Raw genomic sequence first — 25011 nt, 5'->3', positions numbered from 1 at the left:
CCAGGGAGGGGCAGCAGAGGTTCTGGGAACCCACAGACACCCCAAACCCCCCGGGGCAGCAGCTTTTGGGGCACAGCGGGGCTGGAGCCCCAGAGCCCCCTCTGAACCCCGGGGAGTTGGGGCTCCGGTGCCTGCCCAGCCACGGTGGTGCCAAGGGGGTGTCCCCAGCTGGGGACAAGTGGGACCAGGAGTTTCCTTGTGCCCTTCTCCCCAAGGATGGCTGAGTTTGGGGCCACAGGGTTCCCTGCGGACGGGAGGGACCATGGGGCAGTGCTGGAGCTGGCCAGGCTGCCCAGAGCCCAGGAGGGGTGAGCAGGGAGGGACAGTGCCCGGTGTCCTCAGAGCCCAGGTGGCACCTCCCAGCTGAGCCCCCTTTGGTGCTCCTGGAGCTGATCCTGGGGCTGATCCCAGGGCTGATCCCAGGGCAGGGCCAAGGAAGACGTTCTGGACAGGTGGAGGTGCCGCGTCTTCGTGCCAGGAACGCCCGGGCTGAGGTCTCGGGGGACAGAGGGGCTCTCCAGGGATTCCCGGGCTGCTGCCCTTTGCCAGGCACGCCAGGGGCTCCCCAATGAGCCCCCCAGCAGGCACAGGGGGCCCAGCAGGCGCGGCCAAGGCGTCGGAGCAGGATGAGCATGGAGACGACGGAGGACAGACGGACAGGGCTGTGGATGGAGACTGCGGCCGAACGGCTGCTTCTTCTTGGCTTCTGGGTTTTAGTTAAAAAGGCCGAGGGGAGCCAAGGGGGAGCCGGGGCAGGCCCGTGCCCTGGCCCACTGTGCGTGTCGCTCCCGCCCCGCGGGACGGCCGGGCTGGAGCATCCTGGAGTCTCTGAAGGAGCAGGGCAGGCACAGAGCAGCTGTGCCAGGGTCTGGCGTCGCCTGACCCCACTGCCCGCCCCAAAATCCGAGGCCGTCGCTCTTGTCCGTGTCCCACCGTGCCGAGGAGCAAAGGGCCCCTAGATGTGTCTCTCCGCTGGCGCTGGCGGGGAGAAGGGCAGCTCTCGCAGGGCTTTGGTAGCTCAGGTTGTACATCCAGACGTCGGTTAGCAGGTGAAGTCCTCAAAGGTGCCCCGGGCCGGGTGGTGAGGTAGGATGTTGGCTGCGTACGTCATGCCTGCTGGGTGCCCCCGTATGCTTTCGCAGGGATTCTGCAGGATAAAGGGGATTTTGGGGCTGCTGCTTTCATCCAGGTCCTTGCAGAGACCCAGTGCCATCGCCCCACAGCATCTCTGCCTGGGCCCTCTGCTCCTTTCCCAGGGGCTCCCCAAAACGGTGACTCCCCATCCCCTGAGCTGCAGGAGGGGACAGGCAGAGGGGACAGACAGGAGGGGACAGGCAGAGGGAACAGGCAGGAAGGGACAGGCAGAGGGGATAGGCAGAGGGGACAGGCAGGAAGGGATGGGCAGAGGGGACAGGCAGAGGGGACAGGCAGAGGGGACAAGCAGAGGGGACAGGCAGAGGGGACAGGCAGGAAGGGACAGGCAGAGAGGACAGGCAGAGGGGACAGGCAGGAAGGGACAGGCAAAGAGGACAGGCAGAGGACAGGCAGAGGGAACAGGCAGATGGGACAAACAGGAGGGGACAGGCAGGAAGGGATGGGCAGAGGGGACAGGCAGGAGGGGACAGGCAGAGGGGACAGGCAGAGGACAGGCAGAGGGAACAGGCAGATGGGACAAACAGAAGGGGACAGGCAGGAGGGGACAGGCAGGGGGGACAAGCAGGAAGGGATGGGCAGAGGGGACAGGCAGAGGGGACCGTGCTGTGCCCCGCACTCACGTGGCGCTTCACGTCGTCCATGCTCAGCGCGACGCCCTTGTCTGTGTTGTTCCTCTTGTGGTTCTTGCGGCACTTGCCCCGCCGGCACAGCCGGTGCTTTATCACCTGCCAGAGCCACGTGTCAGCCCCGTGGGGCCCATGGATGGCCCTTCCCCACATCCCACACGAGCACAGCCTTGGGACGGAGGAGACACTCACCTCATAGGCGTAGTCAAACAGCTCCAGCACTGTGAGGATGCTGGCCCCAATGAACAGCCCCATCTGCCCTCCAATGTCACCTGCAGAGGAGAGGGAAACCATCAGGGTGGCCTGAGTCCAGAGCAGGGTGGCAGAGGGAGAAGAGAAAGCAGCAGAACTTGTCACCACTGTGACTGTTGCCTGGGGTGCCCTGCTCCACATCTGTGCTCTTGGCTGTTCCCAGTGCCTTGGCAACAGGCCATGGTGACAGGGCCAGCACAAGGCCACCTCGCTGGGGAACTCTGGCTGGGCACTGTCACAGGGCTCCCCAGAGCCACCAACACTCACCCAGCAAACCCGCCACCTCGTACGCCTTCTTCTGCTCGATCGTCTCGTAGTTGAGGGCTTCAAAGAAGATATCCAGCACCAGGATGTTCTCCCTGTGCAGGACAGAAGGGGCATCAGGCTGAGGTTTGGGATGGAGGGACCAGACCCTGCCCCACCACCGTGGCCGTGGTGCCTTACCCAATGTACTGCTCTGACTTGTTATACTTCTTGGCCAGGTACTTGGCCGAGGCCTTGCTGGGGATCTTGACCATGGAGAGCTCTTTGCCGTAGCGCGTCATGTTGCAGGGCATCTCACAGATGCAGTACTCGTTGTCCTTCTCCACCAGGAAATCTGTGCAGGGAGAGAGGGGGATGGCGAGATGGAGGAACCCAAGGGCGCAGCTCCGTCCCACCCCCGGGGCCGGGCAGCCTCACCTAAGGCCGGATCCGCGCACTCCTTGTACTGCTCCGGGGTGCAGTAAGGGGCATCGCCTGGGGAGACACAGAGCAGGTGTTCCAGGTGGGAGCACGGCAGAGGGCAGGGCCGGGCCGGGCACGGGGCTCACCTGGCATGTGCACCATGCGGCAGTTGCAGTTCTCCACCAGGTAGCGGGTCTCGCAGTCGATGCGGCACGCCGTGATGCTGTAGGTGTCGTAGAACTCCGAGTCGCCCGCCACGGCCTTGCAGTCGCCCCAGGGAGGTGGCAGGTAGATGAGCTGGAAGGGGAGAGAAGCCAGCAGTGAGGAAGAACCCCCTGCAGTTCAGGGACAGACACCCTCATGGCACTGGTCCCCAGGATGGGATCCTCCCCTCCATCCTGCGTGGGGACAGGGGCACAGCGAGGAGGCTCTGCTCGCGCAGCACAGGGTGGGAGGGGACATCCCACACCTGCCCAGTTCCTACCCGCTGCTCCTGGCAGGACACAAAGGTCTGGAAGCCGGGAGCCACCCCGAAGCCCAGCTGGTCGATCAGAGGGGGCTCGTCCTGGCTGTGGATCTGCACCTTGATCCCGGCTTCGAATGAGGTCTCATCTGTGGCAGAGAGAGGTGGGGTGAGCACAGCATCGTCCCTGCTCCGAAGGGAAAGGGACCACAACTCCTGCCTCCCATGCTTCCCCTGGGCCAAGTCATTCATCCACATGTCCATCCATCTGTCCATCTGCTGCACCATGTCCTTGCCCCCTCCACCCCGACCCCCCTGCTCCACACCCAGGAGTGTGGCAGGGAAAGTGTTTGACTCTATTTATAAACAAGTGATGGCTGCGTGTCTAAACGATGGGGAGTTGCCATGGCAAAGAGCAAAGACAAGGAGGAAAGGGAAAGAAAAGAGCAGAAGTGATGAGAAATGGAAGGAGGGAAGAGAAGGGAGCCTCAGGGATGTGGATCTGTGGGCTGGGGAGGTGGGAAGGGGCTGGGCAGCACCCCAGGAGCTGCTGGTGGCTGAATGGGCCCACTGGGGCAGTGGGTTACCTGTTTCCCCCCACACTGGCAGGTACTCGTCCTGCTGGATGTCCAGCATGATCTCCAGGCCATTTCCAGTGCCCCCCTTCATGGTGATGAGCCGGGGCTTCCCGTCCTGCCCCGCATTGAAGGTGTAGCACTTCCCATAGCGGGTGAAGACCTGCAGGAGAGGACACAGGGCTGAAGCTGAGGCCTCTCTTTGTGCAGCCTCAGAACGGAGCCAGGAGAGCGTCCCCAGCCCCAAAACTCAGCCATCCCAGCCTGGGCATGGTCCGACCCAGGCTCCTGACCCACAGGATCTCTCAGTGCTGGAACTGCCCATCCTGGCCCTGGTGGAGGATGAGATGTTCCCACAGGGATGGACTCAGAAGAGACACTGCAGATTACAGCCCCAGAGAGCCCACAGCAGCTGTGGCTCCCCAAGGTGGTGGCACTCAGCCTGATGCCTGCACCAGTACCACCTCCAAGCCTTCCTACATCCCTGCAGAGGACAGGGCTGGACGGGATCCTGGACGCCCCCATCCCTCCTCGGCCATTCCAGCTCTTGCCTCCGGCAGCCAGCATGGCCCCAAAACCACGGAGCTGTTGCCAGCCTGGGCAAGGGGCATGTGAGGGCAGTGGGCTCGCACCACACGGTGCCCCACAAGCCCTGATGGCACCAGGATGGAGGTGCCAGGCACCTCCTCAGCAAGCACAGCCCCGGGGATACGCTCCATGTCCCACCAGAGCAGCTCCACCGCCGATGGAGCAGATGGAGCTGAAATATCATCCTGTCCCTGAGCAAGCTGCAAGGGCAGCATCACCTGCCGTGCCTCATCCAACATCCAACACCGACCAGCTCCGGAGCTGCTCCCCGTGCCGGGCCACCCTGGGGCTACTCACCGGCGCAAAGTCCCCGGGGCCGCAGCGCTGGCCGCGGTAGCTGCAGCTCAGCAGCATGTCCTCCAGCTGGTGGCAAGTGCGGTTAAAAAACCCGTACAAATTTAGAGGCTCGTCCTCCTCCCAGGGGCCCGGCTGGGCCGGGGTGAAGCCCAGCTCCATGCCGGGCTCGTAGTCCACCAGAGGGGCCAGGTAGAGCAGGTCCTCGTGGCTGAGCTGCGAGAGCCGCACACGGTTGATGTTGCAGAAGGTGACGGCGGGGAAGGTCATCTCGGGGCTCTCCTCCTCGCTGAGCAGCGTGACGTGGTGGTACTCCAGGTAGTAGGCGATGCAGTCGGCCACCTGGTAGAGGAAGACGGAGAGGGAGAGGAGGAAGGCCAGCGCCCACAGCGCCTGCCGGGCGCCCAGGCTGCCCTCCACGAAGATGTGGCTCAGCCCGTGCAGGGTGCAGCTGCTGGCAAAGGCCACGAAGTCCGTGGTTGTCCCTGTGTCCTCCTCGTCCTCTTCATCCTCCTCCTGCCCATATAGGAACTCGTCTGCTTCATCTTCTTCCTTCTCAGTGGCTGCAGCATCTTCTGGTGCTTCCTCCCTGGAGAAGGAGATGGTGCAGAATATCTGGAGAGGCATTGCCCAGCCTGGGGGTCCCAGCTGTGGTGCGGAGGTCCTGGCTCTGGTGTGGGGGTCCTGGCCCGTGCCCTGCCCCAGCCTGGGGGTCTTCAGTCAGTTCCTCAGCAGAGAGGGGCTGGGGAAATCAGGGGAGGGGGAAGGGGCAAGTTCAGAGAAGAGAAACGGAGAAGGGAAAAGGAGTGAGGCGAGCGGGAGTGAGGGAGAGGAGCAGAGGGATGCTCGGGATGCTCGGAGCCAGGACGGTATATCAGGAGCAGGAGGGGAGGAGGAGCGAGGGGCGGTTCCGCGGGCTCCCCGGGCCCCCTGGGACCGGCCGGCTCCGGCTGCCAGGACAGAGCAGAGACATCACTGCCTCCAGAGGCGCCTTGGGAGCCCCCAGGGGCTGCCAGGCTGGGGGCACACCGTGTGGGCAGGTACCCAGCGCTGTGCCCCCATGCCGTGCCCTCCATCCTGGCGTGGTCTGGCCCTGGCAGCCCCAGCGGCTGCTCCAGCCAGGCCCAGCCCTCCCTGCTGGGTCCCCGGCTGCCTCCAGAGCCACCGTATGCCAGGCTCTCTGTGCTCATCCCCAGGCCAGCTGGAGCCAGAGGTTCTCCCAAAATGCCCGTGACACTGTCCTGGTGCAGTGGTGGTCCAGGTGGGAGGAAGGATGCTGTGGTGTCCTCAGGCTCCCACGATGCTCCTCCTGCCCTGGCAGTGCCCATCCCTGCAGGCTCATCCCCCTGTGCCGCAGGGCACCGGCGTGTGCACGTGAGAATCCGGCAAATCCAACATTCCCAGTGGAGTGAGGTCTGTCCTCCTCTGAGCAGGGCTGGTCTTGGCAGGATTTGGGTGCTGTCCAGGCAATGAGTCCTTCTGCAGAGCTCAGTCAGTGCTGGGCACGTCACCTCATGTTTTGGATTCCAGTGGGGCACAGGGAGCCCTCTCTTCCTTCAAGGAATGGCTCCAGGCCTTGTGCTGCTGAACCAGCTGGGCTCAGGGTCCCAGGGAGCAGCTCTGGTGCAGGAAGCTGGGATGGAGCTGTGGGAGCATGGGCGTCTCCTCTCTGCAGCAGCGCAGGCCCTTCTCGTGGTTTGCTGTTTTCCTGTACTCAGCACTCGATAAAAGCATCCAGAGACCACAGAGCAATCTCCAGCCCCATCCCGGCACCGGGGGAGAATCTAAATCCGGCAGCACTTGGATGTGCAGGGGCTGGATGGGAGCTTTGGGCCAGTGCCTGGCTGGGAGAAGCTCACCCCAAGCCCTCAGTTCAGCTGCTCTGATTCCTTCCCTGTGCACCCTGCAGGGTCCCTGGTGCCTGAGCACATCCTGGCACACATGGACACCACAAACTGGGAGAACAAATCAGTCAGAAACTCTGTAAAAATCTGATCTGATACCAGCACAGTTATCAGAGATTCCTGGGCAGGTGATGGCGGTGGAACAGGCACTGGGGATCCTTGCCAGGGGCAGTGATCCATGATGTGACAGTGGGGTGTCCCATCCTGGGGCTCCCCAGGCTCAGTATTCCCTTCAATAGGGCCCTTGTGTAAGAGGGACACTGGCAGATGCCACTTGGAGACCTGGGAGAAAGAGTGGATGACCTTGGGGACGAGCGCCAGAGCCACAGGATGAAATTTCATCAGGCCAAGATCAAGGTTACACCTTTTGGGAGCATCCCAGAGAATGTGAGATGAAAACTCTGCCTACAAAAGAGAGTCAGGAAGGTGAATTGGGTGGCTGGGAGCCACCAGGACATGGGGGGCAGATCATAGGTGCCCTGTGTCTGTGGTGGGGATGAGCTGCAGCCACAGGGCAGGGCTGTGACAGCATCACGGCTGCTCCTGGCAGGGGTTTGGAAGAGCTGGGCTGGTCCAGCCCTGTGGGCGCAGAATGGGAACACCGGGCTGATCCCGCACAGCTCGGGATGCTCAGGACAGGGAGGAGCAGGTAGGAGCTGTCCGGGGCTGGGCTGGGATTTCTGCTGCTCCCAGCTCTGGCACTGGGTTCCCGTGCCTTGGCTGTTGGGGTGGGAGAAGAAGGGAAACAGAATTAAGGAATTACAGTTTGAGGGGGGTGTTTTTAGCCCCACAGGGCTCGGACAGGTGAGCCGTGCTGCCCGGGGCCAGCAGGCAGCCCCAGGGGCGGATCCGCTCCCTCGGCGCGGGGAGGTTTAATGTGTCTACTTGGGAGCGATTGCAGCAGGGAGGGAGAGAGAGGGAGAAAGATGCTGTAATGAAAACATTCCATCATCGACTGGGGCCATTAACCTGCTTCGCTCGGCTTAAACAGCTCGCGGGGTGCGCCGGGGCTGGATCGCGGCAGCCGGGCCCGGCTCCGGTTACCGCCACCTGTCCCAGCGCCGACACCCGAGCCGGGTGAAGGTGACCGGGGACAGCCGCAGCCTGGAGCACGGCGGCACCAGCCAAGGGGAGCGCGTCCTGACCCCCAGATTGGGGACAAAGTGCGGCAGGGGGGTGCCGCCCTGGTTTGTGCGAGTTTTGGAGATGCTGGAGGAGTCGTTGGGCTCGTTCCAGCTCCTCCCTCGCCGGGAGTTATTTTTACCCTCTCTCAGGTAAAGCTTTGGCGGGGGTGAGGGACGGGGGATGCTATAATTAGCCGTGACATCAGCCCCCGTGGCGGGTGCTGGGGTGATGCCGCCACACCCGAGCCGGCGCTGGGGCCGGGGATGCTCCGTGCCCTGCTCGCCGCCCCAGGGAGAGCTGTGGGATGCGAGGAGGAGGAGGAGATGGGTTTTTCCTGCCTCCAGCACCGTGTTTGGCCGCTGTCCCGGGGCGGTTCGGCCCCGCTCGCTGTTCTGCGGCTCCTCAAGGCCTGGGAAAGGAGGTTTCCCGGAGCGGGGGAGCACGGAGGCGGCGGGGGGGAAGCGGGAGCGGGATTTGACGGCAGCAACAGCACATTTCACAGCCTGTCACGCTTTAATGGCAGAGGAGATCAAAGCCGGGATGCAGTTATTCATAGAGATAAACCAATCCCCGAGGAGGCGAGGAGAAAACAACATTGCAAGCTCTGTTATCCCAGGTCTCCGAGCCCCGGGGAGGATGTCGCCGAAAGCGCCCCGGGAGCTGGAGCCGCTCGGTTTTGTGACGGGCACTGCCCGTCCCTGCCAAAGACCGGCTGAGCCGGGGCTGAGCTGCCCACGTCATCCCTGGGGGTGCCCGCAGGTCGGAGCTGGCTGCTAGGAAGGGATGGGATGAGGGGTGGGATGAGGCAGCCGAAGCAGCACGTGGGGGTGGACATTTGGGGCAGACGGAGACCCCACGGCTGGGTTGTCCTGCTCCCACCACGCACCTGGATGTGCGAATCCAAAGGGAGAAAAATGAGGTTTTCCACGTGTTTTGGCCTAGGGATGTGCTTTGAAGCTCCCAGAGCTGCCAAGATGGTGGTGGAGGCACCGGCAGCGCTGCCACCGCTGCTCTGGGCGGGATGAGCCGCTCTGGGATGGCTCCAGGGCTGCAGATCCCTCCCTGACCCTGGCGAGAGACAGAGCAGAGGCAGCCAAGCAAGGTGGGATTGCCCGGGCAGGCGGGATCTGTGCCGGGACTAATCCTGCACCCCTTATCAGATGCTGCCACCTTGCCTCGGCTCGCTCCGCCAGCCAAGCCGGGTGCAGCTTGTGTTATCCGGCCCTTTATCCCCCAGATTAGACGCTTCACAGTGGATTAGCATGTCACATTCTAATGCAGAAAAATTGATGATTAAAAAGGAGTTTTTCCTCTGTATTATTCCCCACCTCCGCCTCCTCTCCACCCCGTCCCTGCAGGCCCACCAGCCCCAGCCGCGGGCCCCGGTGATGCCAGAGCATCCCTGGATCAAACGGGATGGGAAACGGGGAGCCGAAGGTGTCTTTTCCACGCCACATCCCTGCTGCTTCTGGTGGCGGGGTCCGGTACTCCAGGTGCCTGTGCCATTCCAGCCCCGTGTTCCCAGCTGCAGACTCAGCATCTGCAGCACAGGACTTTAATAAAAAGCACATTATGGTGAGTAATGTGCTAAGTGGACTTCATTATAGAGCCAGGGCCTCCCTGGATCCCGTTGTTCCATATGATTTCATATCAGATGAGCCTTATCTCCTCTCCAAACGCTTCCATTTAAACTCTATTAATCTTTCAAAGCTTTCCTGGGCAAGCTCTTCCCAGCCAGCCCTGCTGGGTGCCGGCGCTGCTGCCCCGAGCACTGAGGCCACCTGCAGCCACGCTGGCCCGGGGTTTAGCGGGGCTCAGCCAGGACCCCCCTGCAGCTCCATGGGCAGTCCAGCGTGTCCCTGGAGCCTTGGCTGTGATCCGCCGTGACGGCTCCACAGCCGCCGCATCCTCCTCCCCAAGATCTGTTCACGCTCCTATAATTGAACCTGTTTGTAGCGCTGAGAGCTTCCCGGTGATTTCCCCGCTGGCAGTGTCCCTCTGTGCCGTGCAGGGGCCACCAGGACTGCGCCAGGACACGGAGGTGCTGCCGAGGTGTCGCTAATTCCCGGGATTATTCCCGACCCTGATGCCAACGCCTTCCTGTGTTTCCTGTCGATCGCGGATCTCCCGTGAGCAGGTTGTGATTTTTTCCGACATCCGTCACAATCGCTCAGCCAGTTCATGCAGGCAGATCCGAGCCGGCGGTTTTATTGGAGGGGGGAAAAGCCCACGGTGTTCCGGTCTGGTTTCCTTGCTGCGCTCGCTCGCTCCGGCTCCGCACGCATCACGCTTTTCAAATCTAATCTAATCCAAGCAGAGCATTCACACAGCCCTGGCATGTGGTGCCTCTGGAAGGGTCTCCCTGTCCCTGCCAGGAGAGCAGGGGTTTAAAATCCCTGATAAATCGCAGAGTGGGCGGGAACACCCTGCCCTAGCTCCGTCCTTAGGCTGAGAGCCTGGATGCAAACACACCAAACATTCCATACAGAAAAAAACCCTCCAAAAATAAATAATTGGTTATAATATCCAAGTGTCAGAGCTGTATAAATAAATAAGAGCCAGTGAGGAGCTCCTTGAACCCTGGCTGGAGCAGGAATTGCAGCGTTGCCTCGGGAGCCCCGGCCAAGCTCCACAGGCGATAAAACACAGGTGGCTCTAAACAGCCAGAGATATTAAACTGAGGCAAAAAGGCCATGAGACAGTTAATTTCCTGTCTCCCTGTGGAGATCTGTGGCTCCAGAGGCTCAGGGGATCTGCCCCCTCCAGCCTGGCTTCTCCCCAGTTGATATCAGGGAGAGGGGGAAAATGGCACCAGGAGGTTCTGGGCAGGTCCTTTGGATCCCTCAGAGAGCACCTTGCTATTGCCCAGCCTGGGGCTGGGAAAAACGGCAAAGGGAGGCTGAGAGGAACAGCTTGGAACCCCTCATCTGCTGCTGCTGTCCAGGGCTGTGCTCCCAGCCTTGGATCCCTTGGGACACACGTGCCCTGTCCTCAGCTGTGAAATCCTCACCTCCATTGCGGCTGGATACCACTTGAAAGCCTCCTCATCTCCTCCAGCAGCCACAAATGCCATTACAGCTTATTAATAATCATTAATAATTCATTTGTTAATGAGGCTTTATGTACAAAGGCATTGCAAGAGGAACAGGATTGGCCAGAGGTGAAGCTGAGATGCTCTGAGCTCTTGGCATGACACCTCTGGGTGTTTGTGGTGCCTCCAGCTGTGTGTGACACCTCCGGGTGTGCAAAGTGCTTTGGGGTGTGACATCTCCACTTGTGCAAGGTGCTTTCTGTGTGTGTGACCCCTCTGGGTGTGTGCAGAGCTTTGGGGGTGTGTGACCCCTCTGGGTGTGCACGGTGCTGCTGTGCAGGGGGAGATGCTGGGGCTGGGCAGAGCCAGGGACTAAATGACACTGCCTGAGCCTGACCCTGATCCCACAAGTCCTTCTCCTCTAATCCCACCATTTTCCAGAGATCTGAGATGCTGGATGTGCCATTCACAGCTCTAATGAAGTGGCTGTGGGGTGCAGGCACGTGGTGGTCTCTCACCGTGCCACTGTGTCCTCATCCCTCCTTTTCCTGATCCTCTTCTGCCCCATCTTGGCCAAGATCAGTGTTGGTGGGCTCACTGGAGCTGGTCCCACAGCGCTGGAACCGTGCTATTGCTGTCCTGCTGCAGAGGGAGAGTGAAGAGCAGCTTCCCATGAGATTCCCATCCACGTTTGTGCCAGTGTGGAGTGAGCAAAACCACAGCCCAGAGCTCGCCTGTTCTGCCTGAGCAGGTCTGGGAATGCTTGGGTGAAGCCGGGACAAGGAGGCAGCTGAGGAGCAACGCCTGAGTGTCTCTGCTCCCTGCCCGAGGGTGAAACAGCTCACGGCTGCTTTCCGGATGATTTGCTCAGAGCAAAATACAGTGATACGGGAAAATCTCCGGGCTGCCGAGCAGAGCTGGGGCACTCCCAACCCCCGGGCTGCCGAGCAGAGCTGGGGCACTCCCAACCCGCTGCACTTCCCGGGAGAGCCGAGTCACCACCAGCAAACGGCGGCGGTCCCGTGCGTGGCGGCTCCTCTGCTCCGTCACCTCCGATTATCTCGCCCGTGTCCCGCTGGCTTTGCTTCATTCGTCTGGAAAACGGGGCAGCCTCGGGGGTCAAACCCTGCTGCTGCTCGGCCACAGAGAGAGGCCGATGTGGGGAAGAGTTTGGGCGGAGATTGCCGCTGATCCAGGTGAGGATGCTCGGCCGGGCCCCTGGGGACACCACCGGGATGCCCGAGGTGAATAAGTGCCCAGAAACAACAGATCCGTGCCAGCAGTTTCCAACGCTTATAAGTAATTTAGGAGCCTGTGTGCCGCTTTAAAAAGTGATTTGCATAAATCACTCGAATGTCTTACAGAATTTGTAAATGCACCGGCTCCGCTGGGGACCGTGGTGGGATCTGCTGGGGCTCGGGATGCTGCTGGGAACCAGCCCCAAAGCAGGTCTGGGGCCGGTGGCCGTGCCTGGTGCCCACACGCTGTCCCCAAGTTGTTTTTCCAGAGCCAGATGGACCCATGCGGTTTGTTTATTAACTGTCAAAAGCTCCAGGAAATGTCTGGGTATCAGTAATTCCCGCGCCCGGTCTCTCCAGCTGTGTTGGAGATGTTTCTCACTCCGGCTCCGTGATTATCCACTAACGCTGCACGGCGGGGGAGCTCCGCTCGCCGCGGGGCTCCGGCCTTGTGACTGCCGTGGGGGGCCACGGGGGGCCGGGGCTGCGCTTGGGGAAGGGGCTGCGGCCTGGATCCCGCGGGGCTGAGAGCCGGGGGGAACGGGGGAGCAGCAGCACCCCCGGCTGAGCACCCCTGAGCGTGCCCTGCTGTGCCCACCCCTCTGAGATCCCACACCCCAGTGCCCGGCTGTGCCCACCCCTCTGAGATCCTATAGGGGCTACAGGACACCCCTGAGCGTGCCCTGCTGTGCCCACCCCTGTGAGATCCCACAGCCCAGTGCCCTGCTGTGCCCACCCCTCTGAGATCCCACAGGGGCTGCAGAACAGCCCTGAATGTGCCCTACTGTGCCCACCCCTGTGAGATGCCACAGGGGCTGCAGGACAGCCCAGTGACCTACTGTGCCCACCCCTCTGAGATCCTATAGGGGCTACAGAACACCCCTGAGCGTGCCCTGCTGTGCCCACCCCTGTGAGATCCCACACCCCAATGCCCTGCTGTGCCCACCCCTCTGAGCTGCAGGACAGCCCTGAGCGTGCCCTGCTGTGCCCACGCCTGTGAGATCCCACGGGGGCTGCAGGACAGCCAAGTGCCCTGCTGTGCCCACGCCTGTGAGATCCCACGGGGGCTGCAGGACAGCCAAGTGCCCTACTGTGCCCACCCCTGTGAGATCCCACACCCCAGTGCCCACCAGCAGAGCATGTTTGACCCACACAAGGGTTTTTTTCCAGGGAGAGAAGCCACACCACGTTCCTGGGGTGGCAGGAGCAGAGCTCCAACACCCCCAGCCGGAGCGAGGTGGGCTGAGCCGGGAGCCCAGGGGTGCAGAGGGGTTTTGGGGGTGCACACACTGGTGTGTAGCAGAGTCTGAGGGTGCAGCAGGATCTGGAGGTGTCTAGTGGGGTTCGGCAGGGTGCAGTGGGGTCAGAGGGAGGGTGGGCAGGCCCAGCAGTGGGGAACAGGATCTGTTCTCCATCACAGGAGCTCCTGCTCTGCCCCGGAGATGGGAGGGAGGAGGAGAGGAGGAGTGTGCTTGGGGTTTGCTGGGGCTGCTGCAGACCCTTCCCGCTCCCTGCCTGGCTCTGGCTCTGTGCACCCGGTGTTTCCAGGGCAGAGGATGCAGAATCCAATGCAAAAGGCAGCGGCATGATCTCCACGTCAAACTCAATTCTCCCCAGTGCCAGCTCAGCCCTGGAGCCTCATGGAAACGGTCCAGAGGTCTTAATCCTCTCCAGCTCATCCAGGCTGTCCCATGCACGCTGCCCAGGGCTCTGGGCTCAGCCCACCGTGCCCCAGAGCAGGACAGGGATGGGGTGGGTTCACAGGGTGCGAGAAGGAAAAGCTGCAAATTCACATTGTGCCACCCTGGGCACAGCCACTCCTGCCCCCCCGGCTGCACCGACCACCCCAAAGAGGCTTCCCAGGCACGGGGCACCTTCCCCAGATTGTGCAGCCACAATTCCCATGCTGGGGTGTGGAGAGGAAGCTCATGCTCTGCGTTTCTCCTTTTTCCCTGGATTCAGAGCCCAGAGATGGGAGCCTCTCCCTTGCTGGGTGAGGCGCTGTCCCCGTGGGTGTGCGGGGCCCCGGGGGAACCTCGCGGCGAGGGGAGGAAGGAGCAGGAGCCGAGGGGGGCTCAGAGCTCCCTCAGGGGAGGGAGGGCTCCAGCTCATAAATAATGAAGTAGGAACAGTGAAACATCGATCCGTGCTGCTAATGAGGGTGCCAGGGAGCGTGGCCCCAAAACGGGGCGACAGCGAGGGCGAGCCCCTCCTGCAAAGGGAACTGTGTCTGTCTCTGTCTGTCCCATCCCTGTGTGGGGCTCTGGGCACGGGGAAACCTTCCCCCATGTCCCTCAGGTTCAAGACTCGCCCCTCAGCTCTGTGCTTGCCTCTCCAGGCTTTGAGGTCATGCCAGGATTTTGGGGAGGAGATCAGGGCACCTCCCTGTGCATCCTTGTCCCCGTCCTGGGCTGATGCAGGGGGAGCTCTGGGGGGCACCAAACACTGCCCTGTGCTGGAGGGGCTGTGAGGAGCCAGGGCAGAGCTGGGGTGGGCCAATTGTCCCCCCTGGTCTTTTTAGAGGGTTCACTCTGCAGTTTGGGATGAGTCTGAGCCTGCTCAGCTCCGCCGGGGTGTTCCGGTACCCTGCACACAGCTTGGGGGGGACATGGAGGGGGATGAGCAATGCCAGGACCAGGGCAGATGGTGCAAGCCTGGTTCTGGTCCCCAGCACCCCCAGATCAGCCACCAGGCCCAGGGCAGCACCGAGCCCAGTTCAGCCCGTGCAGGGAGCAGCGAGGCAGCAGGAATTTGCTGCTGAGACAATCCCCTACAAGCTTCTGAGAGTGCCAGGAGCCCATCCCAGCCCCACCACACACAGACCTCCCTGTGCCAGACCCCAAGGAGCAACAGAGACGCAGCAGAGAGCCAGCTTCCTCTAATCAAATCCATTAAATCATCCCAACCTGCTTGCAAGGAATAATCCAGGCAGGAATAACAAACCAGCTGCGAGCCTGTTTGCTTTTGCTGGTTGAAGGGGATGCAGAACACAGGGATTTGGAACCCAAGGGATGGAGGGAGGGAGCAGGGATGAAGGTCCCTGAGGATGGTTCGGCGCAGAAAACGCAACTGTGCCCCGGCAGGAGCCAGCATCAGAACCAGGCACGGGCTGGAACTTGCCCTGCTGGAGGGGATCCAGCCCCCTCCGGGTGCAACGTGCCTCCATTTAACAAATAAACGCCTCATGGCTGACAACAGACACCTGCTCGTGCAAAGAGCCCATGACAGCAATTTAATGCCGATGATTAAAATCACCCAAACTGCACCAGGACCTGGGCCCTGCACACACTCAGCCATGCTCAGCGTGGGACACGAGGGGGACACCCCTGGGCCGGTGACGAGGATGGGGACCCCGAAGGAGTCCCCGCGCCGGAGCCGCTCGGGAGCAGCGGCCGCGGCTGCCGAATTGATTAGGCAGCCCCGAATAGCCAGCACTGTTCCATCCCCAGCTGGATGGGGCCAGGCAGAGCAGGGATAAAGGCTTTATTGTGTGCTGGATCCACAGCACAAGAGCAAGCTCCATGGCAGGGCGCAGCACGGAGCCACTGGGGCCTGTGTTCCCAAGGGATTCTGCCATCCGTGCTCTCCCTGCTTCTCCACTGGAGCCTCCTCACCATGGCAGCTTCCAGCCCGGCACAACCCTGCTTTGCAGAGCCCAAATGATCCCGGGGAGCTGTGCCCACGTGGGAGCAGCCCACGGAGCTGTACGGAGCCACACGTGCTCCTGGGGACAGCCTGGGCCTCCAAACCCCAACAGCATCCCCTTAGTGATGGTGCTGCCGGTCCCTTCTGAGCTGGGAGGAGGCAGGAGCAGCTACAGGTGGGCAAAAACCCTCCTGGCATGGGGGAAAGGTGGCACGGGGCAGGGCCCACGGGTCACTCACCACTTTGAAGTCTTCGGGGGTGCACTGCTCCCCACGGAAGAAGCAGGACAGCAGCATCTCCCTGATGTCATGGCCAGCCCGGTCGTAAAACTCCAGCATGTTGAAAGGTTTGGGCTTGAAGTTTCGGAAGTTGGCCTTGTCCTGCAGGATCTCCAGCTGCTTCTCATCCGCTGTCTGGATGTCTGGGATCTCGTATCTTGGGGGAAAGAGCAGGGAGAAGCTCAGGCCTGGCTGTGGTGGCTGCTCCCACCGGCAAAGGCCATTTGGGGTTCCCAGGAGTGACCCCAGCATGGGCTCAGCACAGCCCCACCTTGCACATGGCATTTCCAGGGCATCCAACAGCACAAAGGGGCCCAGAGGCACATGAAAGATGGCAGAAGGATAAGCTGGGCAGTGGCCACCTTCCAAACACATCCCACTTGTCCCACTGCTGGTCCAGCAGCACCAGCCCTGGTTGAGGCCACCCAACCACCTGCCCTGAGCCTTTGGTGGCATCCTGGTGAGGTGGTGGCCTTGCTGTGACAGGGACTCAATGTTCTAGGTCTCAGCTCTGCTGTCATGCCTGAAAACCCCTCCCTGGGGCAGGAGTGAGGACAGCAGTGACGCCCCTTGGCATTGGCATGGGCAGGGAGTGCACCAGGCTGTTGACAGCGGCCTGGCAGCACCAAGGAGCCACCACAGCCACAGGTGAGAGACTTCCACAGCCCAAGGAATGGCACCAGGCTGGGGTGTGGGTCAGTGGCTTCACCTGCTGGCACCCCTGGCCTCGCTGCATGGGATGGCACCCAGACATGGCACTGGAGCCAGGTGAGCTGGATCAGCCCCACAGAAACTCAGGAGGTGGCCCTGGCCCTGCTGCATGTGCTGCACGCTGGGGATGGGAGCTGTGTGCGCTGGAGCCATCTGGGGCAGCCCAGTGTGGGAGCCACATGCCCAGGAGCACCAGCAGGACCTGGTGGCTCTTGGCTGCATCCACACTGACTGAGATGTCACCTGGGGCCACCTCAAGGCACCGGCACCCACCTGTTATTGAGCAAGGCCAGGAGCTCGCCGGCGTGGTACAGGTCATTCTTGGTGACGCGGCTGAAGCGAAACTCGTTGAGGTTGCAGAAGGTGACGGCGGGGAAGGTGAGCCTGGTGGCCGCCACCTCGTCCAGCTTGGTGACGTGGGGGTACAGGAAGTAGTACTGGATGCGGTTGGTGCAGACCAGGGCGAGCAGCGCCAGCGAGCCCAGGAAGCAAAGCGCCCAGACCACGCGCTTCAGCGACAGCCGCTCGTACGAGAAGATGTGCGAGAGCCCGTGCAGGGTGGAGCTGCTGGCGAAGGCCTGGATGCTCACCGGCTGCCCGCTGTCCACCTCCTCCTCGTCCACTTTCAGGTCCATCATGGTCAGTGCCAGCAGCCCGGGGTGGCCACTCTGCCGGGAAGGGAGCCCGTGGGTGCCTCGTGGGTGCTGAGGGTGCCCAGCCCATGGCAGGGCTGTGCCCAGCAGCGCCCGCCAGGGGCAGATGCTTTGCTGTGCCCTGCTCTTGCCCCCAAGCCTACATATATATATATATACACACACACAGAGAGATGCATGTATATATACATATACATATACATATACATAAATACTTTTATTTGGATGCAGCCTTTTGCATTTCCCCCCCTCCCACCTCCTCCCTGCCCTCCCCATCCCACGGCAGGACTGGGGTACTCTGCCCACCCCCCCCCCCCATCACCTTATCTCCCCCTCCCCTCCCACCTGCCCCGCTCCCCCTCCACCTCCCACAAATGGCACTGTCGCATCGCCAACCAGATGAAGGAATGAAGGATGCAAACCTGGAGTCAGGGCCGGCGGCCGTGGCTGGAGCCGGGCTGGTGGTGCTGCCGCTGCGCCGAGGGAGCCGGGGCTGGGAACACGGGAGGGAGCGGGAGATGTGCAGGCACCGAGGGTGCTGAGGCACCGAGCCCGGCAGCGGCTGGTGAACCGGAAAAGAAGGGGGGGGGAATAAAAATAGCCTCGTTGGTACCTTGGTGCAAGCGTGGGAGCGGGGATGCGCCGGGGCCTCGCTCAGCGCCGCGCGGGGGGACCGCAGGCGACCATCGCTGGAGAGGAGGCAGCTGCCGTGTGCGAGGAGATAAGAGGAGGAGAAGGAAGGCGAGCAGGAGGCTGCTTCCCTGCCAAACACATGGATACCTCCCCCTGTGGCTATCTGGGAGCTGGTGATTTCTTCAGATGCATAATCCGCATGAAGTCATTGTCTGAGCGCTGGTGGGGCCGGAGGCCGCGGAGGGGTGAGGGGTGCCGCAGGCCGGTGGGCAGCGAGGAGGAGGAGGAGGAGGAGGAGGAGAAGGAGGAGGAGGAGGAGGAGGGAGAGGCGCAGGAGCGGCGCTCCAGCGATTGCAGGCGCTGGCAGGGGCTGTTGGTGCTGCTGCCGTGTGCATGTGGGTAATGTGTGTGTGCGTGTGCGTGTGCCGCTCCCATCCCCCGCGCCTTCCAGGGATGCTCCGGCTCCTCGCTCCCCGCTCCGCCGGACCCCCCTAGCCCCATCCCGCAGCCCTGCCCCGTCCCTGCCCTGCCGCCGCCTCCCCTGCCCTTCAGGCTTCACCCGTGCTGGGACACCCCGGGCTGGCTCCTTTTGGGGGGCACCGGTGCCTTCCAGCCCTTTCCTGGCCGTGGGGCACTCGTGTCCTCGAGTGTCCAGCCCTGCTCTGCTGCCCGTGGTCCCTGTCACGCTTGTCACCATGAAGGGACTGACCCTGCTGGGCCCTCGCCTGGCTCAGGACACGCCGCCCCCGTCCCAGCCCCGTCCTTCTGCCGCTGTGCCCGGGGTGCTCCTGGGGCAGGAGGCACCGGGGGCTCTGCTGCTCCCCGGGGCAGAGCGGGGGGGTTGCACAGCGCTGCCCAGCTCCCCCCCAGTGCCAGCACATCTCCCACTGCCTCCAGCTGCCCCCGTGAGTGCCCCGGGAGCGGGGTGCCCTCCTCACCCGAGCGGCTCTGGGTGCGGAGGCTGCAGCAGGAGCCCGCCCACTGCTCCCAGTAAGGTGGCTGCAGTCAAATGGAAAAGGATGCTTCAATGTCCTTTGCTAGTGTGATGTTGGAAAGGGACAGGCAGACCCCAGGGTTGGCACAGGCTGTGCCCCTGCCCAGAGGTGCCTTCCCAGCACGGTGTCCCCACCTGAACCCCACAAATGGGAGCGTGGGCACTCAGGGATACAGCAGGGTGAGGCACACGCACCCTGTCCCCAAAATCCCACGGCTTGGGCACACTTGGTTTGATCCCCACCTGAACCCCACAAACGGGAGCGTGGGCACTCAGGGATACAGCAGGGTAAGGCACACGCACCCTGTCCCCAAAATCCCACGGCTTGGGCACGCTTGGTTTGATCCTGTTTGGAGCATCCTCTCCCCTGCCCCAGCAGGATCCCTGGGTTTTACAGCAGGACCTGCTCGGGAGCACCTGGGAGCAACAGAGCTGGGGGCCAGGGACCCTCCTGAGCCAGTGCCCCCCTTGCCAGGCTCAGGGACAGCCCTGCTGGTGCTTGGGGACATGGCTGTGAGGCCAGGGAGCAGCATTAGCATTCCCAGTTGGCACCAGCTCTGCCTTTCCCTTCCTGCTCCGTTCTGCATCGCTCCTTGCCCAGCAGCTGCCTGCTCGATGCTGTCCCTCCATCAGCATCCTGAGGGCAGAAGGATGTGCTGCTGGGATGAGGGAGAAGGACATTTACAGAGTGGTTGTTCCCCCTCCTCCTCCTCTTCTTCCAGAGGAGAAGTGGCTCTCTGCAGTGCTTTTATTGACAGTAAATCCCCGGCAGCAGCGGGGCTGGCCAGGGAGGGAGGAGGTCTCAGGCAGGAGCAGGTGAGCACATGGACATTCTTGGGAGTCCTTCATTTCCAGTGCACGAGAAACCCCAGGGAAGAGTCTCTGCTGCTCCTCCTGGATGGAGAACATTTCCTGAGGGTCTGGTGGAGCTGTTGGGGCCCCAAACACCCCAAACCCCTTTTCTAGAGGAGCCGGGGAGGAGGAGAGCGGGCAGAGGAAACTTCCTCACTGCTGGCCCCCGTCCAGGGAGAATGCAGCTGCATCCTTGGAATGGAGTGGAGCGTGGGGACTGGGAGCGTTTCCGTGCTGTTTTTTGGGGAAGCCACGTGAGGGTTGTGTTAATTCCTGCTGGGAGAGACAGGAACCAGCCGAGGGCTGTGGGATGGGTGAGGAGGGAACAGCCCCAGGTGATAACTGCAAGACACAAAGGCTTCAAGGGGTGGGTTAGTGAGGGGTGGTGGGGTGTGGTGGAATCCTCCTGTTAAAAATGGGTGCTCAGAGCAGGGATTCGGCAACCAGGGCTCTCCTCAGCCTGCCCGCAGATCTAATTAGAATGAAAAAAGTAATTAAGGGAAGGTGCTGCAGAGCTGAGGCTCCCAGCACAGGCTCTGGCAGACAGACAGGATCCCAGACGTGTCTTGGGAACACCTCGGGAGCTTGGGCCGAGGGATAACTCAAGGCCTGGGGCTCTTTCCTCACCTTTCCAGCTTGTCCCTGCTCCACCACACACACCCCAGTTACATCAACCAGCTCCCGTCCTGCTCCTTGGAAGAGCATCTCCAGGGCAAGGATGGATAAGTGATGCCTTTCCATGCTTTTTTGGGGTTGTGCCGTGCTTTTGCTCCCTCCATGGAGGCAGCCCTGGTTTGCAAATTGCTTCTTTACCTACATCTGCTGCTGTCCAGAGGCAAATTAATTGATAATGGTCAATTAGTCCTGTGGATGCTGAAGATGCTGGGCACTGCTGTGTCCCGTCCTGGAGCCATCTAGGAGTGCCTGGCCCTGCAGTCTGGGACTACATTTGTGTATTTAAGGGATTTAATTCACAAGTCACCACTGGCATGAGGCAAAGCTGCTGGGGATGCAGAGGCAGCGCTCAGGTGTCCACCCCATCCTGGACAACAATTCCAAAGGAGAGGGGTTAAAAATTCCATCCCTCCCCAAATCTGGACTGAGTGATGTGTAAAATATCTTCTCAGCTGATCACTGCTAATGGGTTGCAAATTGCTTCCATCAGCTCCAGCATTACACACTGCTGTCTGAAATTGCTTCCAGGAGCCCATTTTGGGGCCAAATACTTCCTAGCTTGGGGAAATAACCATCAGCATCATTAGCAACAGTAAATTGTATTCAAATGAGGCACCCTGGGGCCTTAGTAGGACTTCTTATGGGTGGGGCAGCTCCAGCATTAGGGACTCTTGCATCCACACAGAATCCTTTAAATGGAAAAGACTTCCAAGATCATCCTCTGACTGCTGCCCCAGCACTGCCAAGGACACCACACTGTCCTCAAGCACCACATCCATGTGTCTTGAATCCCTCCAGGCATGGTGCCTCCACCACTGCCCAGGATAGCTTTTACCAGGGTTTGACAACATTTTCCATGGAGAAATTTTTCCTGTTTTCCAGCTCCGGGTGTCAGGTACCTGGAGAAAAACTGGTCCTGCATTAAAGATGGGCAAAGAAGGCCTCTGCCAGTCCCTGCTGGCCATGCCCTTTGCTCTGTGCTGCTCCTCGAGGCACTGCCTTGCTCCAGCTCTGAACCACGAACCTCCACAGAGATCCTGGTGGAGGTCCAGGGTTTCCTAATTCATGAGCACATCGTTAATTATCTGCTGGAAGCCAAAGCCTCAGCATCTTGGTGAGACTAACGAGGCTATTAACAGAGCTGCTTCTCGCCATGCTGGCTTGGGCTGGCCCGAGCGTGGAGCAGAGGCAGAGACAGGCTTTGTATCACATCCTCTGGCACCTGTTTGCCTTCTACACCACATGTGGCCATCGCTGAGACCTTTCCAAAGGAAACCACCACATCTAAATCCTGGGAACAGAGAACCCAGCACAGCCAGCCTGGTGAATCCGTGCGATTTCTAAATCAAGCGCATCCACGTTGGGGTAGCTGGGGAAGGGTCACAGCCAGCCTGGGTGCAGGGTCGAGCTGCAACACCCAGAGCTGCTGCTCCCAGGAGTTCCCCTGGGTTCTCCTGAGTGCAAACAGCAGTGCTGAAGCCCAGCAGAGGCTGCTGCAGGCGGCGGGGTCAGCGGGCCCCGTGAGCGGTGTCTCCGGGTGATTTATGCCGTGTCGTGCCGTGCTCTCGCTTGCACCCGCTTGGCTCTCCCGGCGTGAGGAGCAGCCAGTCCATTAAACACTGAGTCATCCTCAGCAGCATTTAATTTTGTGAGGGGCAGCAGTTTGGATAATTAAAGGCCTCCATCGCCAATGCCAGCGGCTGTGGAGAGCAGGGCTGATGGAGAAGGTGAGGACACCCAGCAGCACTGGTTAACCCGCCACAGAGGAGGTTCAGAGGTTCAGCTCTCCCTCCCTCCCCTCTCCCCCTGCTTTTTGGGATGGGTTTTAACCTTTTCCTGCCTTCCTCAGTCAGGTGAGTGTGGTGATGCTTTGTGCTATTTCTGCCTGGATTAACCACGTCCTGATGGGATCTCCCATGGGCAGATCTGCTATCTGGAGGCCTTGGCTTATTAAAAGGACAAGCTGTTCGGGGAGCTGGTAATAAAGCCATGAAAGCTTTTACGAACCAGAGTCGAAGGCACTAATATCGCTGTGCTCTGCGTGGGTGAGGAATTAGACAAGAGTTCCTCCGTGCTGATGGGGTTTTTTTCTCCCCCTATTCATCTTTCTCAACAATTATCTTTTATTTTGATATCTTTCTATTTAAACCTTCAGAACTGCGCTCGGGATGAGAAGGAGGTTGAACTGCTTAACAACCGTGCACCTTTCAGTGCAGGGTGGAGGCACGGAGCCATGGGGAAGGTGGCTTGGGCTCTCCCGCGGTTTTGGCAGCAGGAACCATCCCCAAGAGCCAGGCAGCAAACTCCCCAGGGATTGTACCCTGTGGGAGGGCAGGAACACCTCCTCACCAGCAGCCTCAGCAAGACCCACAACGCTGTGTCTGTGTTGCACCAACACTGCACGCTGGGGCTGGATAGCTGGGAATTCCTCCTCCTGCTGCTCCTCACCTTTGCATCTGGGTGCCCCTGGCCTGTTTGGGGGCTGAGTTTGTTTTTTGCAGCCCTTTCAGGGTTGTTTCTACTCTTTTTCCATCCCGGAATCAATCAGCCGCATCTTTCCGGAATTGTGGACAGCACCTTAAAAACCAAAGGCGGATGGAAACCCTGTGGAAAATCACCAAGATGGGTGTGTGGCTTCATTAGCTCCAGCAATTAGCATGAGGCAATGCAAAACCACTGGCTCCTGCTCAACCACTGTCCTGAAACACTTCCCCTGTGCACAAATTCCACCTTGGGCGGCTCCTGCTGTCCCCACTTGTTTCACCCAGTGTCCAGAGAAATCTTCTCCTGGGACACACAGAGCCCTGGGGCTGCTGCCCTGGGCTGAAGGGGCTGAAGATGCTCAGGCTGGATGGACCTGAACGTGGAAATGTGGGGCAGAGATCAAACAAACTCATTCCACAGGGCACAGGGTCAAGCATGGATCTGTGCTGACCAAGGCCATCTCTCCTGGCTCCTTGCTCTCTTCCTGCTCTGATATCTGTATCAGAAGCTGGTTTGGAGCTACCTGAGCAGAAATGCCCCTGTTGGGCCACGCTGGTGTTCCCAGAGCTGGCACCCTGCTGAAGGCCCAGGCCAGGAGCAGGTCATGGCACTCAGGTGCGTGTGCACAGGTGAGATCCTGGGATGTGCCGTGTGTGGCACAGGAACCCTCAGCCCCTCCTTGCGTTCAGATCCAGCCCAGCTGCCCCATTCATCCCCCACCATTTCTCCACCCGCACTGCCCTCCCTGGCTTTGCTGGTGGCTGTTTGTCCTCGTGTCCTTGTCGCTGCCATGGGCCCCGTCTGGATCACTTTGTCTTTTATTCCCCCTGACACTGGTTGTGGTCACAACAAAGCTCATCTCATTACGGAAATGCTGAGGGTAGCTGGAAGGGGAAATGGATCCCTCCATCTGGGAAGTGCCAGGTCGGCTGCACAGCAGGGCTGGAGGAGCTCCCGTGTCTCATGTGTGCCAAAGCCTCTCCAGCATCTCGGGGGCGTGGGAGCCAATGGGTTAACGCTGCCGGCATCCTCAAACGGCACCGATGGGAGCAGGAGCCTCTCCATCTCCGAAAGCTGGCAAACAAATTAAAGCAATGTTGCAACTAATGCGTTTCTTTGCAGCAGAGAGGAGGGGAAGAGCGGCTCAAAGGCTGCGGAGACAAAGGCGGTGCAGATGGGTGCTGGGGACCCGCGGGCGCCACGTGCGCCGCTCCCAGCTAAGCTCAGATTTGCTGCCACGGCTCCGTGACAGCGGCTGGAATAACCTGGGGAGGATTTATGAGAGCCACGGCAGGGCCAAAGGGGGAGCCTGCCTGGAAAGGGCTGTAGCTGGGAATTACTCTGGCGTTGATGCTCGTGTCCCATTTCTGCGGGAGGGATTGTGCGGTGCAGGGGGGGAATGTGGCCCTGGATGCTCCAGGCAGAGATCAGAGCATCCTCCTCCCAGCAAACACCCGATGCACGGCAGTCCAGCATCTCCCACTTGGCTTCCTGCGCTTTTATTTGCATCGAAGAGAAATTAAACAGAGAGATGCTAATCCCCTTAAACAATTTAGCGAAGCTGATGGCCCCGGTGGAGCCGGGTCTGGGGCTGATGGGTGCCAAGAGGGACGAGGCTGATGTGTGGGGGAGTTGGGCAGCTGGACCCACAGCCATTGTCCAGGGGCTGCTGCTGCCCCCAGCACGGCCTTGTCCTTGTCCCCTGTTGGCAGGAATGACACAATTCTCTGGAAGGAGGGGCTCTGTCCCCTCCCGCTGCAGCCAGGCCCATGCAAGGAGCAGATGGAGCCCATCTTGAACGTGCAGTCTCAGCAAAAGAAAAGCCAATAATCGAGTTAATTACAGACGTTATGTGATCACTGGGGATTCCCAGGGGATGCTGGCAATGGAGCAGCCCTTTGCTCGCCATCCACAGCCAGCAGGGCTGGGACACCCAGCCAGGGCTGAGCTGCTCTCCCTGGGGTTGGATCATGTACAAACCCCCTCGATGGCCTGACCTGCAGCTCTGTGCTTATGGGGGCTCCATCCATCCATCCCTTCCCCTGTGCTTTTCCTGGCTGTGTCCCCCGGGGCAGACCCACAGGGTGGCTGGAAGTGCCCACCAGTGTCTGCTCTCCCCAGGAGCTGTGCCTCTGACTGTGCAAAACGCGACTGTCCCGAGGGCAGAGC

At 60.8% G+C, this 25011-nt stretch overlaps 1 protein-coding gene across 2 annotated transcripts; it reads right to left on the bottom strand.

Annotated features, from left to right (window-relative positions):
- Positions 1-804: 804 nt before the first annotated feature.
- On the bottom strand, positions 805-17868 carry ASIC1 (acid sensing ion channel subunit 1). 2 transcript variants are annotated; one of them, XM_059491316.1, is made up of 13 exons: positions 17818-17868; positions 17627-17697; positions 16825-17219; positions 15802-15997; positions 3750-3900; positions 3184-3311; positions 2846-2996; positions 2715-2771; positions 2478-2631; positions 2301-2392; positions 1974-2053; positions 1776-1880; positions 805-1147 (listed from the first exon to the last, which is right to left on the bottom strand). In XM_059491316.1, exons 3-13 carry the CDS (start codon positions 17187-17189, stop codon positions 1043-1045), a joined length of 1584 nt encoding a protein of 527 aa, XP_059347299.1. In that variant the 5' UTR covers positions 17190-17219; positions 17627-17697; positions 17818-17868; the 3' UTR covers positions 805-1042. The 2 variants fall into 2 exon arrangements, with proteins under 2 accessions (XP_059347299.1, XP_059347298.1); XM_059491315.1 differs by lacking the exons at positions 15802-15997; positions 16825-17219; positions 17627-17697; positions 17818-17868 and adding an exon at positions 4623-5246.
- Positions 17869-25011: the final 7143 nt, after the last annotated feature.

This window comes from Ammospiza nelsoni, chromosome 32 (genome assembly GCF_027579445.1).
Source record: "Ammospiza nelsoni isolate bAmmNel1 chromosome 32, bAmmNel1.pri, whole genome shotgun sequence".
NCBI lineage: Eukaryota > Metazoa > Chordata > Aves > Passeriformes > Passerellidae > Ammospiza > Ammospiza nelsoni.
Note: the sequence above shows the minus strand (reverse complement) of the source record. Positions and strands in the feature narration are given on the sequence as shown.

Bases quoted from the DNA above. Each gene is read 5' to 3' on its own strand.
- ASIC1 (XM_059491315.1), bottom strand. From the start codon at position 5,246: ATGCCTCTCCAGATATTCTGCACCATCTCCTTCTCCAGGGAGGAAGCA. The intron at 2,997-3,183 runs GTAGGAACTGGG...CTCCCCTTCCAG, and splicing joins TGTCCTGCCAGGAGCAGCGG to CTCATCTACCTGCCACCTCC. The intron at 2,393-2,477 runs GTAAGGCACCAC...TGTCCTGCACAG, and splicing joins AAGTCAGAGCAGTACATTGG to GGAGAACATCCTGGTGCTGG.